Source organism: Brugia malayi (genome assembly GCF_000002995.4).
Source record: "Brugia malayi strain FR3 genome assembly, contig: Bm_v4_ChrX_scaffold_001, whole genome shotgun sequence".
In the NCBI taxonomy this organism is placed as follows: Eukaryota; Metazoa; Nematoda; class Chromadorea; order Rhabditida; family Onchocercidae; genus Brugia; species Brugia malayi.
The window spans coordinates 8,849,883-8,871,177 of record NW_025062479.1 but is presented as its reverse complement, the minus strand read 5'-3'; the positions used below and the strand labels follow the sequence as shown (position 1 = coordinate 8,871,177).

Here is a 21,295-nt window from a genome sequence, read left to right as displayed (position 1 = left end):
CTGGAAAATGTTTTGAGAGGAAAAAAATTTGTTGACAAATCATCGAAAACTTCATCAGCTGATTCGAAACACTGAGATAAATGCAAGAAATGCCTTTCTTAGCGTTAAATTTTTTATTTTTTGATAAAGTAATCATGCTATAAGCGGCTTAGGTAAAATTCCTATGTGCAAGTCTTGCTTAAAAGCATTCCAAAGGCTTAAGAAGCACAACAAGAAGTGTTCTCTGAAACCAGTTCAGTAAAATAGCCTAAAAAGAAATACTTATTAGTCATCTAAAAGTTGATATTCTTCCAAACAAAAAATTAAAAAGATAAGGAAATGGCTTTGCTCAAAATGTTAAGATATGTTATCTCATTTCTTCGAACATAATGAAGAAATAACACATACGTCCAATGCTGTTAATGATAATCAAGACCATAACTGATTAGTTTAAGATCCAAGAATTTTCAGAATTTATCGAATTCGTGAAACTCTTTCCATTCAAGAACTGAAGCTATCCATTATATGATTATATAAACATGTATAAATGATATGGACTGAATTTTGAACCTTAAATCTGAAGATGTACCAAGTTTAAGATTTAAAAACTTCCATTCAGTTCAACCTGTTACTATTAATGGGATACCTGAAAATATCAGAATAAACAATTTAGAATCTTGATAACAAATAACTCGAACTAAGACAGACAAACTGATTATATCGAGTCATTTCTCGAAAATGAAAAACAATTGAAAGAATTACTTGTTGGATTTTCCTGATAAAGCGAGCTTGATAATACAATTGAATTTTACAAACACGTGAGAAGCCCATTGTCTACCTGATACAATTTATTTTATTTTTAGGGATGCGATGAGAAGATGTAATTTCTTTGCTCTCCTGATTGATCCAACCAATTTCCCTGACACTTTCATCTGCTTACATTCTTCCAGCGATATTTTATTTCTTACATACCAAAGATCATTTTCAGTCACTTTGCTTTCAATTTATAGTTCTTCTACTTAGCCAACCCCTTTTCGATAAAATCTTCCACGGGTTTAGATTTGTAATTGAAGCGAATTCTTTGTTATTGTAAAATTACATAGAATAGTTGTAATGGAATTTAATAATCTGGTTTGGTCAAAAGGATGAACAGGTAATTTTAATTTTCTTTCCAGAGATAATTAGGATTACTGCAATAAAGGAAAAAAGTACAGCACGAACGAAGTACAACAAGATTAGCGCATTATCATGATGATTGGAGAATATGTATGAAATCATTTAATAAAATAATTTCGTCGTTGTTAAAAAAAGAAGAAACTTCCTGCTTACATAAAAAGTTTTCAATTGCAACGAATCATTTTTAACCCAAAACATCAGTAGTGTCGTGGATATATGATTATTTTCATGTATTTCTTAACAGCCGTGTTGTTACCATTCTCAATTAAAACAACTAATAACGGTTAGTTTGTTATTGATTTGAACTAATTATTTATAAATTCTCTTTTAGTCATGGTTTATAAGCTTTCATTCGTTTTTGGTTCCGAATCAAGTAAAAAAATGATATCGGTTTTTTATCAGTGATTCATTTCCTTGTTCATAACAAAACAAAAGTTTCTGCTGACATTACTAAAGAGATGAGAGAATATTTCTAAAAAGATTTTAAGAAGGAGCTATCTTGTTACTTTGATTCCAGTCATCTTATCTATTACTGTTTCGTAATATAGAATGAACCTTTCATTCAATAAATTTAGGTAAAAATGATACATACAGACATGAATGCCTATCGAATTAGCTTACGGCAGTAAATACTTCTGATATGTTATTCATGTTGTTAAACATTTTCGAACAAATTGTAGTGGAAGCAAAAAAATGTTTTTGGAAACAAACCTTTATGATTTGGTTAAATTGTTATTCGGGGGAGAAGTTTGATGTCAGGGAGATGTGTTGGATGCCAGCTAAATATTTGGGCAACAATTGAGTAAAACTGATTCGGAGGATTGGATGATTTTAAAACTGACCTAATTGACAATAGTATGGTTATAAATCTACATTGATGTTAGACAATGATCGAAACAAAGGAGAGGAGGTGCTTGCATGGGCACCAGTTGCTAATAAAGAGCTTATTAGATAACCGCATGATTATGATAGCTAACAAAGAACAATGTAGATATCCTCATGATTGTAAGGATTGCTAACAAAGAACGATGTAAATTGTTTCAATATGTAGAAGCATAAATTTGGAAACAAAGAGTCCGAAGTATAAGCATTATTTGCGGAAATTACGTAGATATCTTTACTACAATTTGCAACTCATATTTTTAGATCGCGATATTAAAATCCGCGACACTCCCGACCGAAGGAGCTAAATGCTTTAGTTCGTTGGACAGCTTTGGTTGATTGCTTCGCCTTATAGCGCTTCTAGTTCGTAGAGCAATTGGTTCTTGTTCATTGACATTTTGCACTGATTTGTTAAACATTGTTGGTTGAGGGTCAATTTCCTCACCTTTGACTTCCAGTGGGTATAACATATTCACCGGTCTGTTGAGTATTTTTCCTTTCGGTAATTCTATCGAGACACTTCTCACTTCTCCATCCTTTCCTGTTTTGATTTCTCTTATTCTGGCTATTTTCCACATGCCACGGGGAATTTCTGGTTCATTTAGTAACACAATCTCTCCCTCGTGGGGAGTTCTTTTTACTACATCTCTCGGAGAAGAGTGTTCCCTTTGTGCTCTTTCTTTAAGAGTATTTAAATATTCCTCTTTCCATATTTCCCAGAAGGCATCGAGGGCCTTTAGTGTATTTGACCAGTATTGAATGAGTTTTTCTCTCGAATCCAATTTATGAGGGATAAAATCATCCATTTCATTCTTGTTTTTAGCAGGCATGATTAGATGCGCATTCGGTAGTATAAAGTCAATTGGACGCAATATGATACAATCATCAAAATTTACGTAAGTTAGTGGTCGAGTATTCAAAATACTTTCCACTTCCGCTACTAGCGTAATCAATTCCCGTTCCCATAATAACTTTCTGCCGATGGCTCTTTTCATTGCCCTTTTTGTTAACCCAATAAGTCGCTCATATACTCCTCCGTTCCAAGGCGCCTTTGGTATTATATTTTTCCAGATCATTTTCCTTTCCGCTAGGAATTCATTTAATTGTTGTTTCACAATGATTTTAAAAATTAACTGGAATTGACCAGCGTTGTCGCTTAAGATTAATTCTGGAAAGCCTCGTCTTGCTGTAAATCTTCTGAAAACATGTAAAAAGCTTTCGGCTGAAAGAGTTTCTACTACTTCTAGATGTACAGCTCTTGTTGTGAAACATGTGAATAGTGCTACCCATCTTTTTGTTAGCCCATTATCACTCCTGATATTCACAGGACCTAAATAGTCTAGTCCTACTCGCGCAAAGGGTCTTGATCTTGTGGTCCGAGATGCTGGAAGATCAGCCATAGTTGGTAATTTGAATGGTTTAGTTGTCCAGCGTCTGCACTTCATGCACTTATTCAAGATTCGTTTGACTTCCGTTCTACCTTTTGGGATCCATATCGTCGATCTCAGATTTGAGAGTGTATGAGCAATTCCAGCATGATACAGTTGTTCATGTCGTTGCTGAATAAAGAGTTCAGTTATGGTGTTGTGTCTCGGGAGATATATTGGGTGTAAGTTACTCTCTTTCATTTCAGAGTTAACTACGCGGCTTTTGTATCTCCATAGTTCGTTATCATAGAACAAATTCCATTTGATTATTTCATCTTTGGTAACTCCTTCTGACTGTGCTTGTTTGAATAGCACAATTTCTGACAACTCGTAATCCTGTGTTGTCAATATATTCTTTTCTTTCGTTGCCATCTTTAGCCAAGGAATTTCCCTTTTCATTGTTAATCTTATGAATTTCAGAACCCAACCAGTTGTTCTTATTAATCTTGACCATTTGCTAAAACGACTAGCATCTAAGATTCCGAAATGTTTGTTTATGATAATTGGTTCTGTGATGTGGGCCACAATTTCTTCATCCTGGTAATCCTCATTGTAATTGTATTTCCACTGTGGCCATTTTGATTCGTTTTCTGTTAACCACTTTGGTCCTTTCCACCAAAGATCATATCCTTTTAGTTTATTCGGAGAGATTCCTTTTGTAGCTATATCAGCTGGGTTTTGTTCACTTGGGATATATCTAAAATGGATTTTCGCCTTTCGTATTTCTTCTACCCTATTTTGTATGAACGTTGGTAGTAAACGGGAACTATTGTGAACCCAATGAAGCGCACATTGAGAATCGGACCATAAAATTGTTATCACGTCCTCAAGCTCTTTTTGTTTTAATACGAATTGTACCATTCTCACTCCGATGAGTATTGCCAGTAATTCTAATCGAGGTATTGACATTCCTTTAATTGGCGCAATTCGGGATTTAGCAAACACTAAGAATACTTCTCTTTCTTGAGTTCGAATGTATAAAGCTGCTGAGTATGCAGCAGTTGATGCGTCAGTAAAAACATGAAATTGTACTTGCTTGGAACAATTTGTTGTGAATCTTGGTAGATCCTTTAGTTTCTTTGGCCATTCGTTCGTGAGTAATTTCCACGTGGTTTCATCTTCCTCACTTATAGTTTGATCCCATGAAAGGTTCTTTTTCCACAAAGTTTGGAGAAACAATTTGAATCTTATCAGTATAGGAACTATGAATCCTAGTGGGTCATATTGTGAGGCTACGAATTGCAATATAATTCTTTTAGTTAATTTCTTACCAAACCATGGTTTTAACGTTACTTGAATGATATCTTGTTTGTGGTACCAATTGAGACCTAGAATTTTTTTAATTGAACTTACCTCTGCTCGATCTTGTACCGGAAGTTTTTCATTGACTTCTTGATCGTTAGAGAGAAATTCCCGTACATTCATTGATGCTTCATTGAATATAATTTTAATTTCCTTATAATTGGAAAGAGCTTCGTTGGTTCCTTTGGTTGGTATTATAATGTTATCGACATAGAGATTTTTCCTTAACTCGAGTGCGATTTTGCTTTTACAAGTTTCCAAATGATAATTGAGTGTAGCGGACAATAAAAATGGAGATGATACAATTCCAAATGGAACTCGTTGGAAACGGTAACAACTTACGTTTTCTTCGTTAACTGGACTTCGAATGTCTTTCAACCAAAGAAATCGAGTGCAGTTTCTATCTGTTGGATGCAATTCTATTTGCAAGAACGCCTTTTCTACGTCTGCTATTATTACATTTTTCATTGTACGGAAACGTAGCAAAACTCCAACCAAATCAGGGAGTGTTATTGGTCCCCGATATAAAACATCATTTAAACTTTTCATTCCTTTACAATGAGCTGATGCATCATAAACTATCCTCAGATTTGTCGTGGTTTTATTTGGTGTTATCACTTCGTGATGAGGCAGATAATGAATAATACCAACTTCATTCATTTCCGATGACACTTTCTCAATTATATTGGAATTGAGTTGTTCTTCAATAGTTTGATTGTATCGACTTAGTAATTGAGGTTTCATTTGAAGCCTCCTAATTAACGACTTTAATCTTCCAAGGCAAAGTCCGAAATTATCGCTTAGTTTGTTCTTTGAATCTTTCCAAGGCCAACAAACTTGATATCTTCCCTTGTCCCTAGTGATAGTTTGTTTAAATTGCTGCAATGCTTTTTCATCATTGTCAGAGTTTATTTTGTCTTGTATACCCATTAATTCCAGTTTCCAAAAGTGATCTAAGTCTGGAATATTGACGGCATTGACTTGAGAAATCGGACTTACTGATGTGGTTTCTGAAATACTGTCGTGTATTTCATTTATATACCCACTTCCAGCTATTATAGGTCCAACCTTTGTATGGATCAATGAAAATCCTGATTTTAAGTTCTCTGCTTGGTCAAACTGGATAAACTTGAAGAAGTGATCCGCACCTATGAGTATGTCCGGTTGTTTCCATTTGTTTTTGAAATTACTAAACTGATTTCGTTTGTCTATCATCAACAATTCCTTTTTGTTTAGATTAACTACTTGCAATTCATTCGTCAAGTGGTTAACTGTTATTACATCTAATCGGATTATTTCTTTATTTCCAATTTTTACTCCGATTTCAGTTTTAGTAGTGATACACGTTTTTGGCGTCTTATCACCAAATGAAGCAATTTTTATTTCCATCTCGTTAGTTTCTTGTAGATTCAATCGATAAGCCAAATCCTTTGATATGAACGATAATTGAGAACCAATATCGAATAGAATTAAAGCCTTTTGTTGGATTTTTGGGCGATTTGGATTGGTTACATTTATTTCCTTACATAACAGTAAGGTTCGCTTTTTCCATTGATTTCCTTTTTCGGTAATGGAGTTAGCGATTGTGACTGAACCCAACCTTTCTTTGTTGGAATCCACTGCTTGCGTGAGTTCCTTGTAGTTGTTGGGACACAGTGCTGTATTGTGTGGACTTTTACAATGGAAACACAAAGGTTTCCCTTTTTTACAATCACTTGTTGCATGTCCTTTTCGTAAACATTTGAAACATGCAGTGATTTCTCTCAAACGTTCCATCCGGAGTTTGAGAGTGGGATAGATGTTACATTCATTGTTCCAGTGGTCCTTATTGCAAAATACGCATGGTTTCCTTTTCCCATTTATAGAAATTTTTCCTGGAACCTTTTTTGATTTGATTGTATTATCTCCCTTTGTTTGGTTGATTGTGGCGAAAGCTGACGTTTCGCCTCTAACATTATTTTTGTTTGTTTTCTTCTCCCTTGTGTCTGCTTGACTTCTAGCAACTTCTTCATTTCTTAGAACTAGTTTTGTCAGGTACTGCCGGATATCCTTAACTGACCAACTCGTCGAATCCTCTTTCAATTGGTATAATTTATCAATTATCCACGCTGGTAGTTTATTTTCAATTGTAATTTCGATGCTTGAATGCTCTAAATTTTCACCTATAGCTTCCAGTTGTCGAAATGTTCTCTCCATGGCTTCTATGGTTGCTTTCCACTCTCGGTCATTTTTTTTGATGGTATTCAACTCGTTGTAGAGTGATTTCTTTATAAGGAAAGGTTTACCATATTTCTCTTTTAGTAAACCTATTATAACATCGTAGTTTTCTGGCGCTATATCATAACCTCTTACAGATAACAAAGCATCTCCTTTAAGACATGATATCAGATAGTTTAACTTTTGAATATCTGGGATGCTTTGCTCATGGACTGCTGCCTTGAAACTACACCAAAATTGCCTCCACAATTTTGGATCCCCACTAAACGTTATTAGTGGTAATTGAGGAAGTTTTATTTCTGCTTGATTTGTGTGAATCATACTATTCTTTGGAAATGATTCTTTGACCTCTTCTTGTTTTAAATGTTGTAGTACCGAGCAATATTCATCAGTATGTAATTTAAGGGTAATAATAGTTTCTCTTGTTCTAGTGATTAAACTTAAAATACCTTGTGGATCGTCAACCATATTGGCGTATTTCGTCTCCTCTTCCTTTCTCCTCGTTGCTATTGTCAAGCTCTGAATATTATCCAGCCAATTTTGATTAGCTGTTTCGAGTAACCCAGCATAATATTCGAGATGTGCGATCTTCTCCTTGACGATTCGCAATTTAATTTCGTATTGATGCTGAAGTTCCCCTCGTGATAGTGTTTGAGACGGGGAGGTCAGATCGAGTTCACTTGCTTCTTTAAGAAGTTCTAGAGTTCTCGACTTCGATAATTCGCTTCCTTTTCTTATACTGTCGGACATGTCCCGGCTCGTGGCACCAAAATTGTAGTGGAAGCAAAAAAATGTTTTTGGAAACAAACCTTTATGATTTGGTTAAATTGTTATTCGGGGGAGAAGTTTGATGTCAGGGAGATGTGTTGGATGCCAGCTAAATATTTGGGCAACAATTGAGTAAAACTGATTCGGAGGATTGGATGATTTTAAAACTGACCTAATTGACAATAGTATGGTTATAAATCTACATTGATGTTAGACAATGATCGAAACAAAGGAGAGGAGGTGCTTGCATGGGCACCAGTTGCTAATAAAGAGCTTATTAGATAACCGCATGATTATGATAGCTAACAAAGAACAATGTAGATATCCTCATGATTGTAAGGATTGCTAACAAAGAACGATGTAAATTGTTTCAATATGTAGAAGCATAAATTTGGAAACAAAGAGTCCGAAGTATAAGCATTATTTGCGGAAATTACGTAGATATCTTTACTACAATTTGCAACTCATATTTTTAGATCGCGATATTAAAATCCGCGACACAAATTTCATACCGGCATTTTTTCGTTGATAAGTTAAAGTTTTCTTTCTAGTGTTAGTGACTATTGCTCTGTTACATTTTTTTACATCATTAATTTATTAATTATTATTTAGTCAGTGATCTTATTAATTTCTTTTAATTACTTTGGTATTTCAACTTAGATAGCTAACTTCAAGTTCAGGATTCGTTCTAGTCATTCGCTCTTCCAGAAACTTTTTGCGAACTATTGCAAATAATCTTAATAATATCTTTGTGCATATTTTATGGATGTCCAGAATCTTTTTTATCAGACTGATAAGTTTCACTACTTCCTCTTTCCTTAATAACTTTTACAATCGTTCATAACAATGTGTTACAAAAATGTTACTGAAAAAGCTGGTTTTATTTCTTCGAACAAGAACATAAATTTTATTAATGCGAATCCTGCTGTAACGCTAGTTTTCGGGGAATTCTTAAAATTACTTTTAAAACTGAAAGAATCTATCAAACAGGCAGAAAAGAGTTTTACGGGAGTAAGATTAGTAAAATCTTTATACAATTCGGATAATTAATGATGAAAATAGCTGCGACTGGTCGAAGTGGCTTAACAATTTTGAAGTTGATGAATGATATTCTGCGGAATTACAATTCAATTATCATATTGCTATCAGTTCCCAAAACTGATTGACAGCAACTTATCTTGAATGCATCCATGAACTCGATTCCAATCTTATCCAGCAAGAATATTTTTAGCAATGGTATAAAACATAGCATTATGAAAAAAAATAACATTATAATACTATTATAGCATAATATTTTTTATTTTAATTGACTTTTCTGCAGTTATTTTGGATACTGATCGGAAACAAACAAAAATATTCTCTCACACGTATGAAAGCAACATAAAAAACTTTTCACTTTCTTTCTTTCAGAAACCAAAAAGCGTTCTACTGGGTAATTAATTAGTTACCTGTAACCCGTAGTGACAATCAGCTTTTTTTTTCAGTAATGCAGAAACCAAATTAATTTTTTCTTTAAATCCACAAATACTTCAGCTTTTGCTAGATCATAACTTCATATAACAATCCACTGGAAATGTGAAATCAATCCTGATGGATGGGTTATAATTATTAATTTGTTTTTGACACATCTGGCCTCAATCTTTAATCTGATTGCAATTTCTCTCAACTAAATGCCATTTTTAATGAAAAAAAGTCTTAAATGTAGTTGTCAAAAGTCCCAAACGGTACAACAATTCTTGAGGGTTTATTCATTTCATAAATTCCACAAAAAGCTCTCATTAAAGTCATTTTCCATGAAATTTACTGCATTTTATTAACAAATATTTCCACCTTTTATCGCATCCGAATATCATTGTTGTAAGAGCTTCTGAGCTGCATTATTTCTCTTATTATCTCTTGGAAGGTTAACACTTGACATATTTGTAATGATATTTTATTAATTAATCAGTCAAATTCAGTGTCGAGTATATGTTGTTAGTGTTGATCAAATCTGACAAAATTAATTTTCATGCATAACTTTGCTTTTTCAGTCTCTCTGACAACATAGCACTATCACCCTAGCAAATATGATATCGATAACAATAATATTTGTGAAATTCATTTGTACGAATTAAGTTTTTATATAAATACTTGGACGAAAAATAGTCATTTTGTTTAGTCATATGTAAATATACCCGTGGAAATGTTGTCATTATTCTTTTCAGTATGATCTCGCTAATTAAATCATAAAAATGGGAATCGGAAAGACATTTCATAGACATAAAAATGCAGAAATTTCATACAACGAGGAAAGATCGTTAGGACAATGATTTTTCATCAGCTATGTCCTTTCTTTTATTGAATGAAAGTTGCTGCATTCTTTTTTAGATCTTTTATCCTTTAATACAGGTTGCAGAAATTTGTGGTAGTTGATGATTACATCGAACTTTTCCCATTGTCTTCAATTTTTTAATACTATGTCTTCCCTTTTTGTTGCAATTTTTCTTTCCTTTAAAAATGCCCCACTTCATATAAAACCATTTATTGTTGTTAGTTGTTATTTGCTGTTGCTCGTTGTTTCAATTATTATTGTTTTTTGTTCTTGCTGTTGTTTGTTATGTGTATTGTTGTTCACTGTTCTCATTGTGTCTGTTTTCACTGTTTATTATTGCTGCTTGTAGTTGCTATTTATTCTAATTGTTTATTATTGTTGGTTTTGCTGTTGTTGTTTGTTGCTTGTTATTGTTTGTTGCTACTGTTTGCCGTTGTTGTTCTTGTTTGTTGTTACTGTCACTGTTGTTTGTTATTTGTTGTTTGCTGTTGTTGCTATCTAAACAATGCAATGATCAGCAATTCTTGAATAATACTATTAAATGAACTTACATGATATCACAAACAGTTTCGAACGTGTAAGAAATGTTGCTGTTGCCTTTGTTTTGCAGCGACCCCGAGCTACTAAGCTTGCAGTTATTGTGGCAAGCAGTGAAAGTTTAAAGACATTAGGATGAGTCCTTGCTGGGGCGTTCAGTGCGGCTGCATGCAATACCTAGTAGGTATGAATGGGATTGGTGGGCGTGGAAGGTGTTGCGATAGTCGACCATCTCAAACGCATAGTCTTAAACAGATCGACACAACTGGTATTGTGCCCCTGGTGCTCGCTTGACGGACACGAGCTGCAGCAGTATCACAGACAGTTCACACCTACACGTATGGGCATATGTTGTTCCTCGAACTCCAGGTCCAGAAATACTCAGCAGGTGAGTATTACTTGCAGTTATTATCACCCATTACCTTTAATTTTTAGCGCTACACAAACTGCTTCCAGTGTCACTCCACTTAAAATGATTTAAAACTATCATCTCAAAAGCAGGTTACTGTAAACATCAACATTCTTTAGTTTCGATAAAAAACTTTAATAAGGTGATGCAATTAATTACTTTTGAATATGTCGGTGTCGTTATTAACTGTCTGTAGGTATCTGCACTTTACGACATTCTTTTCATCTGTACCATTTTTTTTTTTTGCTCGCAGAAATTTCGGAACATAATGTTTGTTATTTTCTATCGAGAGATTTTGCCCTTGAAATCGAATGATTGATAATTAAAATAGCAGAAGGTAAGCTTCTAAAACTGCATAATAGAAGTACTACTTCATGAGGAGACACAGAATGTAATTCATGCAAATTCTCCGTATTTTACCCTTTGATTCTTGATTTCAGCGTAAAATTATTAAAAACTTAGAATTAAATTCTGTTCTTTTCGTTCTTATTTTATAATGAAAACAATATTTTAGTGCTATGCCGATAGCTTATTTAATTGCAGTAATGAGCTGCATATGCATCTACTTCAAACCGATGCTAAAACTTGGCATGTTGGCAGAATTATTAGGATTATTGAATGAACTTGTCTTTCAAGAAAATAAATTGTGAAGTACTTGAACATGTTATTTAAGAAAATCAACCTCTCGATGATCAATAATAGCAGTATTACTCCTTTTATTAGTTGCGGTCCAGATCAGACGAATATTGAGACTGTTTGCCAGCAAACTAATTTTAGCACATACTAAGACAATTGTAGTTTAGTTGGGAAATCTAAGCATTTTTGGCCTCTTATATATCTTATATATGTTGATATACATGATATACATGTTAGCTTTAGTATTGAAATTCTTTGGTTAGACTAAGCAACTTTGTTTACTTAAACTAATATACGATGTACTATCCATTTAAAACATTGAAAAATAAAAATTAAAATTAACATGGAGGGAAAAAGTCGTTTCATCGTTATGCGATTTCAAATATCTATGGTCACAGCTGACGTAATAATGTCGAAATTATATTCTATTTTTAATTTAATATACATTTCACGAAAGATTACTTTAGAAGGCCTTAGCAGATACCCATGTCCTGCACGATGAGTTGCTAAGCAAAACTATTCAAGTCATTATTTACATTGAAGTCGTAGTCAGTGGGACTGCTGATATATATGGATAAGGGGGGAATGTTCCTTTTACTCCGCGAAATCTTTCGTGATTGATGACAGTAAATGAAATACTCCCCGACGATTTACATTAAATTAATGGGAAATTTTAATTGGTAGACAACATAAGTTTTATGAATTTCTGGGATTTAAAAAGCAAGGAAAAATATTTTCACTTCGTTCATCATATTTCTTTAAATGTGTAATTTCAAAATATTGCAATAATAAAGTAAACAAACAGCAAGGAAACTCTATTTTAAGTATAATAAAACACACGGGAATGTTTACCCCTTGTCACATTTCTCTTCAAATTACTATTGCATAGAAACAAAAATTGCTCAGAGAAAATAATTTGTAATTATTTATGAATCATTATTTTACTTCTTTTTCATGGTTTTTTTTTGATTGCAGGAAGTAAATCACTGAGAATAACCGACGATGATTAATATAATTTATGAACTTATTTCAGAGCATTGTATCTGTAACAAATGCTTCGGTTATAGCTGAATTTCCCTCTATTTATCTTAGATATTCTTAACAAAATTACAAATCCATGATTTATATCACTGACGCTTCATCGTGATTGTTGACTGGCAATCAGTAGCTGTGTCAAAGTCCAATAAACCATATTCCATGAAATATAAAACAAATCAACTGTTGCACTGTGTCTGATTTCCGATTCTTGTTACGGAATGTGAATGACATGTGTCTTCATGAATCTCATGCATGTATGATTTGAGAATAAGCGAACATCTTTGTAGCAATCGAAGTAAAAAACGAACATAGTAATTTTTAAAAAAAGATTTGATTCGTTATTGAGTGAGTACTTCTTAGTAAGCATTTATTTCCTTAGCAGTCAGCGTCATTCAATAATAAATAACACAGATTAAAGACTCCTGTAATTAAGCAAATAGTTCTTTTTTAAAAAAGTGTAATCATGTTATTTTTTGTTCGTAAACTTTAAAACTTGATGTGAAGCATACGAATTGCAAGGTTTATTTGCATAAATATTTCGAGTTAAAATGATAATTAAATTCAGGTTTAAATTTTTTTAATTTTGGTTGATATCTAGAATAATGACAACTCAATGATAGATTAATGTAAGCAGAGCAGTAATGCTATCGATTCCTACAGTAAAATAATTAGTATTAACTAATAGTAATTTAATATTAATGATTAATATTAATTAAAAACAATAAGTGTTAACAATAATAGTACAGTTAACAATAGCAAATAATGATAAGTAATAATAATTAATAGTAATGATTAGTATTAATATAATAAAAGTAGTGGTAATAATAATAATAATAATAATAATAATAATAATAATAATAATAATAATAATGATAATAATAATAATAGTAATAGTAATAATAATAATAAATAATGGCAATGGCAATATGTGGAAAAGGAAAAGGCTAAAAATGGAATAATAAACATAATCTTTTTCTCACATAATGAGCGTGAAAGTTATAAATTATGTTTTGTGTGGTTTTTCCATCACTGTTTTCTTAATATTTTACTTCAGTGATTGTCAAGTTCAATTTAGCTTTTTTTATTTTTTATTTTAACGTAACTAAAATAATATGCATATTGATGGGAGGGAGAATGAACCATTCTCTGATCACATCGTTTTCATTTCTTCAAATGAATAAGATTGTAAATTTAGCTCAGAGATACTCAAAGTTTTCAAACAAATCATGTCTAATAATATTGATTGCAATTCTGTTTGAATAGAACAACTTTCTTCTTCATACTTTTTTTTGGGAGAAAAGAAAAGAAAGGAACCATGAATCAATAATACTAGCATAATTATTTACCTTTTGAGAAGAAAATCATTCTTCTAGAATGCAAGTAATAGAGAGTTAAAAGAAGAAGATTTGAGAGGAATTTTCAAAGAATTTGACTTGAATGGTGATGGATACATACAAAAAGATGAATTGAATGCGGTGATGGTAAAAATGGGCCAATGTCCAACAGATGATGAATTGAATGCAATGTTTGATGCCGCGGACAAAGACAAGGATGGCAATATTGATTTTGATGGTATTTTTTTTCGGCCAATAAGTGTAGTTTTTCTTTTTTTTTTATTTTTATTCAATATTATAATTTAAGACGTAGAACTGCGTATAATCATTAAGTATAGTAAATTAATTGCGCTAGAATTAATTGCAAATCCTAAGATCAACACTTTCTTTTCTATGCTAATTTTTGGTGAAGTGCGATAAATTATATAAAGATATTGCATACGATATTTCAACTCACACTAAAATTGTAGAATTTCTATCGATAGCTTATGCAAATCCGCTTTCATTATCTTTGAAAGCTGTCTTCGATGAATTAGATGTAGATGGTGATGGATGTATTACTAGATCTGAGTTACGAACTGCGTTCCAACGAATGGGACATAAACTTACTGACAGTGATATCAAGGCTATTTACAATCAAGTGGATGTTAACAGAGATGGAAAAATTAATTTCGATGGTAATGAATTATTTTTTCTTCTTAAGTTGACCACAATTATGGTCATTTCATTGTTTTGGACTTCTCGAAATATTATGCTGTTATTAAGAAACTTCAAAGTTTTCATGAATATATGAAAATTTTTGCCATGCTGCATGACGTGTGTTTCAGAATTTTGTCAAATGATGACCAGAAAAAAAGGATAAATATGTCGAGAATTATGGATGATGATTGTACATATCTAGTTGTTTATATGCATTTATAAGACTGATATTTGACAAACCCATTAAATCATTTAGAAATTATTTCGACAAATAAAAAACGAAGACGGTTGTTTAATTTGATTATTTATTTAAAAATAATCACTGACCATCTAATTATTCACTAATGATACATCCAGTTAGTGTTATGACTAGATTTTCTAAAAGAACTGAAAGCAGCTGTTAAAAACATTTCTAATTAATTCACTTATTACTTGATCATTTAAATAGTCATCTATGTTGTCTTAATTTAAAGGAAAGTTGATGATTATCGGGAGACGTTACAATTACATATTATTGCAAATGAAAATATTGGTTTTCGTGTGAAATATAGTTCATTTAATTATTGAAATAAATTTATGCATTTATTAATAGTGTTTACAGTCATAAAATGAATAAAAAATATAGGTAATAAATAGTTTAAATTATTGCTGTCAAAAAATTACATCAGCGCAGATTATGTAGAGGGAAAAAAAAAGCATTTCAAATTGCTCGTTAGGAATAATTTAATTTATGTAAAATGACACTGAACTTCTTAATTACCGTTATTATCACGAAAAGAATTCAACAATTCACGGAAGTACTGAATGTCATTCGCACAACTCAAAGGAATTTTAGCTCTCTTTTTTGTGTTTATATTCTTCTTTCGCTTTTGTCATTTGTAGCACCCGATGTTAAGCTGGCCAGCTAGCTTAGCTTCAGGGTTAAATAGTTTTATGCATTAGGTGAAATCAATCCTAATACCTAAGATCACGTTCCCACATTCCAGAGCAGTAGTAGTTTTCGCATTCAGAGCAATATTACAAAAAAAGTAAACAAGAATAAACCGAATACCGGTAACATTTCCATTGATTAGAATTTGCAAAAGTCTTGAGAAGCAGAGAAGTAGAAATTTCTTGGTCTAAAGCCAAGCGGAATTCAGTCAATCATTTACTTGATTATCAAAATACTTCAGCGAAATAGCTTGAAATTGATGGCTGATAGTTTTTTTTTTTTTTTAATTGTGAATTTCATGCTAGCTGCTATTCGAAAGCATTCACGATATTTCATTCAGGATGCACTGTATCGTATAGTTTCAGTATTACTCAATCAACTTATTTAGCTTTTGACTAAAATAGATTTATTTAAAATTTGTCAAACTTTTTCAGTGTTTTTTGCAATTTTCCGCACACACAGTGAGAATTTATACAAAAGCAATTTTCAATTTCTGATAACAAAACAAAACTTTTGAATACATCAATTAAAACTTTATTATATGTCGCAAAAGCTTGCATTATTTTCACACATCAGCTGCTAGCGCGTGCAGAGACTGATCGACTCAAAATTTGTTCTGATTTCACAACTTCATTATTATTAAATTCAGTTTGCGACAGAAATCCTGATTCCGGTTTAAGCATCAATTTCTTTTATCTTCCATACAGAAAATAATATTCAGTTTGTTAATTAAACTAAGCATTCCAACATTTATTCTATTACAAATTGGAAATGAAATTGCACAATTTCTTTTCTATGTTGAAGCAAAAAATGTTCACTGAAGAGTTATTTAAATTCAAAGATTGTCAGGGATAATAATTATATTTTAAACAACAATTACAATAAAATCGTTCGAGTTGTTTCGATAAAATTACCAAAAGCGTCGCCAAATTTGATATTGAAGTATGACTGCGTTTCAGTCTCATCAATCGTACTTCAGCAATGCTATATTAAATAGCTTTACTTAACTTATTATTATAAATTCACAAGTTATTCGATGATGAATAAAATGTAGGAAATTTCATGACTTTTCAGTTCATGATAAAACTTAAAGATTTTCTTTTATACATGGAATTTCTTGATTTTTAAAACTCCGGAAGTCTAATAGAGCTAATCATGCTGCAAGATAGCCATACTATGACGCGAAAGATTTCTTATCAATGTTTCATGTCTTACATCTATTCAATGTAATTGCACCCTACAAAACTACATTCTGCAGAAACCCGAAAATCACGATTGAGAAACGGATAAGTTGATGATGCACTAACCCATGAGATTACATCAATAAGAACTGATGTAAATAATGCATAACACATTGCATTCATTTAATGCACTGTTGATAGTTATAAAAATCAGAAATAAACAGAATCTCTTCCCATGTATCAGTAAAATTGTGATATCCAAGTTAATCGCTAAATTGTGACCCATTAGCTATTTCACATTTACTGCAAGTCAGTAAAATTTGCGGATAAACTGATAGTAACTTTATTTTTATTATAATATCCGAAATTTCTAAAAATTCGAAAGTTTAATAGATACATGACTCATCCAGAAAAATGAAGCAACACATTTTATCGTAATTTGTAATCATTAATCGTTTCCTGTAATATTCGCTTCCTGCTCCAGTTTAAGATTTAGTTCAGTTCAAGAGTGTTGTGAAGAGCAATGGAATTCTCTTTTTTAACGTGAACAAAATATTTAAACTGTCAGTTCTCATTATCTGGTTGATTAAAATTTAAAAAAACATGAATTTGATACGAACCAAATTTTATTAATGAATAAATGAAAACAAACCTTAGGCAAACATTTTCTGAACTCTGATTGCACTCATCAATTAACTTCAGTAACACAACATTGAAAAATCTACCGATTTTTTTGATTATATTGATCACTTTACATCTAGCAGATATAATAATTTAAAAACCAATAGAAAATATAAATAATGAATGTTGGAGAATTTGAAGATAAAGAGTGAAGAAAGAAATAAAAAATGGTTTAATTTTTAAAATTATGAACTTTTCATTTAATCTCATTAGTATAAGGATCCATTTAATCTAATTCTTGGTATAAGCACATTCAAAGAAGAAAAGATTTTAGCAAAATCTGCTTTCTAACTTTCTGTTTATTAGATAACTATTAACCCTCTAGCAGATAGTTTTCACTTCATTATGTCATAATACATTTAAATTGTAGTTATCAGTTATCGCTTTGTTTGGTTGTCGATGATTGTTCTATATTCATTTCTATATTTCATTATTCTTTTAACAACTGTCAACTTGCTCATGTGACCCAACTTTTAAGACAGAATAGTACTTCATTATGCGGTGCTTAAACTGGGTCATTGTGATGCCATTGATATATTTTATACGAGGTACATGTTTTTTTTTTTTTTTTCTTTCTCACAGAAATGCATAAACAGAGAAACTTATGAAGGAAAATGTGCGAAATATAATTAGATTAATAATTCAAAATGGAATTATTTTAGCTTAAAGTTGAAGTAAAGACTATAATTTGAAGACTGTCTAAATAGGATTTCTGCAAAAAAATTTTTGCAGTAATATAAGTTACACATGAAGTAGTACTATCTTTGTCACAAACAATATTTTTTGATTAATCCAATCCTTCTTTTTTCAGTGAAATCTTGAAAGAATTTACCAAATTAATGTTAATGTTTACTTTATTTATTTATTTATTTTTAAAATACGTCAGTCGCCAGTTTAATGTCATCATTACAACTATCATCTATAATGATCCGAATTAGAAATCGAGGAGAAACCGAACTGATTTTTTTGTACAATTAACTGTCCCCACTCCTCACTGCAAATTAAAAATTTTTTACTTCATTTCTCATTTGATAAATTGGCGACACTTATGCCTTCCACCTGAAAACATATTTGTAACCTTTGGTCGCGCTAATCACTGACTCAACTATCTGCATCCTTGTTTTTATGCCTCTTCGTTTCTGTTTTAAACAACAAAATTTGTTCAATTTCCAGCTACGAGTTTTATCATTCAGTTTTTGTTGAGTTTTTTAATTCAAACAAACTTACAAAATTCCACCAGAGTTGCGAGAAAACGGACTGGAGCGCGTTTTCGGTTCGCAGAGCGAACAAATCGCAGATGGTTTTCGTGAATGGGTTTTATTATTTGCACAACGTAGTTGAGTCGCTGTTGAATGTGAAAGAGATGCCCGTCGGTTTGGTGCGTGCGACGGTACACCTGAATGGTGTAGAATGTAGTTTGTATGCCATTCTTGATGAATGTGCGTTACGCGTATGTGTTTCACCGACAGCACAATCGTGGAAGTGAAAGAAGTGATGTCGAAACTAGGTTTAGTTTGACTGCTGGGTTTTTGCCAATCTTTTCTTCGTTGTAATCTCAAACGTACCTTGTCAAGTGATTTCGTTAGTGCATGCTCATTCTTAATGAGTCTAATGAAAAAATAAAAGGTGCATTCAAGCGTATATCAGCCCCAAGGAGCGAGCAAGAGGCAATTAAAGATCAGGAATTACTACAGGAAGTGAGTAAGATAATGTCTTTGATAGGCAGGCGCGCGAAAACGGTTATTATCCACCTGATTATGACTAGTCCAGGTGGTGTTGGATATCGGGATGTCCCATATAAAAACAGAAATGTATCGGATACTGGAGGTCGACAAGTGCGGGTGTCACGCCGATGGAAGTAAAGTCGGTAATTGAAGGTGAAGAGAGAGTTATTAAAGCCAGAAAGAAAATGTTGATAGGATGTGTTTTGGGTGAAGATGAGTTCAGACGTTCGGAGCTAGGAAAAAAAGTTAATTATGACTAGTCCAGGTGGTGTTGGATATCGGGATGTCCCATATAAAGCCAAGGGATATTTATGTGCTACCGTTACCGCGTCTTCATGCGCAAGTGGCTGTAGCAGGGCAGTTAGCGGATTACGTTTCTATTCAAGGTAAAAACGATGGACCTATGTTGTACGGCCTGGATGCTTCGAACATTGCTTCTGGACCTGGATCGACGACTGGTTTGAGAATATATGATAATTATGAAACGATTAGAATGTCTAGAGATTCAGCCTTTTTGGCGGTGGACACAGATCTGAGTATGATTCGCATAATGTTCTTTGGAACTTCCGTGGACCAATGTTGCAGGCTTTGAAGTGTATAGCTCCTGGCGATCAGCAGGATGGCATGGATAACATGGGATGAAATGGTAGAGAACGCATTTGGTGATGGGTACATAATACCTGGTGGGATGATGGTCGCGACGTTTACGACACCTTGTTGGAGAGGTTGAGCCACTGGACCTCCAATTTGGGTGTTGGAGAAAAGCTAACTCCGTAAAGGAGCTGAAGGTGACTGCAGTTTACGGTGCGGGATCGATAAAAGAAGATGATTACGTTTTGTGTGAGAAGGATACGGGGAGTCGGAGGTGAGATGGTTGTACTGTTCGAAACTCGCTCTGAGGTTATATGTGGGTAATTATATAGATGGTCGAGATCTAGTGCGTTTGACGAGCGAAGCAAGCGGCGAACTACCTTGAGAATTTGCGATGCAGAATTGCATCATGAACCGCTTAGGCGAAACCGCTTTCGGTTCAAGATTGAGTATTGAAGTAGGCAGGCGGTTGGATGGAATGGATTACAAGGCTGAATGGTGCCAATGTCAACGCTGATGAGGTGGGAGAGTTTATGGAATGGCTGCGAAACGCATACGATCATTGCGGACACGTATTATCGTCTGAGAAGACTTTTTTATGCGTGTGTAGCGCTGAGTTTGTTCAGACATTTGCGAGATATGGCTTTTATGTGTCAAGGGATCAGATAATGATAATACCTAGTGAAAAGCCAAGAACAGTCTCAGACCCTTTGGGATATATGCTCTCTTCAAAACGCCTCTTCCTCAGCAAATGCGCCAGAGGATACAGCGAAAGTGCAGCGATCGTTCTGCTGTTGTGGCACTATTACAAGCTCGTTAGAATGGACATCCGTAAGCACCATGTGAGTATACATGAGGAAGTAAATTACAAAGTAAGGAGAGGCCGTTTACTCGAGGGTATGGCTACGGAGACTCTGCTGTACCTAGAGTCGAATGTAGAGAGAAAAGATCTTATAAGGGGAGTGCTTACGTTGTCCTGATAAGCTTGCGGCTTTTGATTCTACCAAGGAAGGCCTGTGGGATCGGATATAATCCTCTTTTGTTAGTATTGCAGAATACCCCAGCCCTGTTCCTATATTGTGCAAGTTTAAGTAAGAGGTTGGCACTCATGGGATTTGTCAGTGGACTTTTGGGCAGAGGATGCGGACGATGAAAAAGTTTCTCTAAAGAACACATGGGTGGAATCAGCATGGACAGTATCTTCTCTTCTTCTGTTAATGCGCGACTCAGAAAATTGGAGATTGTTAACATCGACCGGTTGGGAGCAGAAGCGGTACCCCGTTTGATGTTCGAGAAAGGTATAAGGATGGGACCGTTTATGATAGATGTAACAAAAGCTGCGCGTGAGGAGAGAGTTATGAAGGCATTGCGGAAATTAAAGCAAACGGTTACTAGCCGTGCATGATAGATGATGAATGGCTTTTGTCGTACCGATATACATTCTTAAGAAGTGAGGCCGAGGGGACTAGTCT

General features: G+C 33.4%; 2 protein-coding genes across 3 annotated transcripts; one reads left to right on the top strand and one right to left on the bottom strand.

Moving 5' to 3' along the window:
- Positions 1 to 10,789: 10,789 nt before the first annotated feature.
- On the top strand, positions 10,790 to 14,878 carry Bma-cal-5 (the record flags this gene model as incomplete). 2 transcript variants are annotated; one of them, XM_043074158.1, is made up of 4 exons in its annotated part: positions 10,790 to 10,987; positions 14,056 to 14,254; positions 14,487 to 14,693; positions 14,844 to 14,878. In XM_043074158.1, the coding sequence occupies 4 exons, from the start codon at positions 10,790 to 10,792 to the stop codon at positions 14,876 to 14,878; spliced, it is 639 nt and encodes a 212-aa protein (XP_042930092.1). The 2 variants fall into 2 exon arrangements, with proteins under 2 accessions (XP_042930092.1, XP_042930093.1); XM_043074159.1 differs by having other exon boundaries at positions 14,581 to 14,693; positions 14,844 to 14,858.
- Positions 14,879 to 18,554: 3,676 nt separating this feature from the next.
- Bm13048 (uncharacterized protein) lies at positions 18,555 to 19,664 on the bottom strand (the record flags this gene model as incomplete). Its single annotated transcript, XM_043074157.1, has 3 exons — positions 18,555 to 18,567; positions 18,736 to 18,904; positions 19,634 to 19,664. 3 exons carry the CDS (start codon positions 19,662 to 19,664, stop codon positions 18,555 to 18,557), a joined length of 213 nt encoding a protein of 70 aa, XP_042930091.1.
- Between the last annotated feature and the right edge of the window lie 1,631 nt (positions 19,665 to 21,295).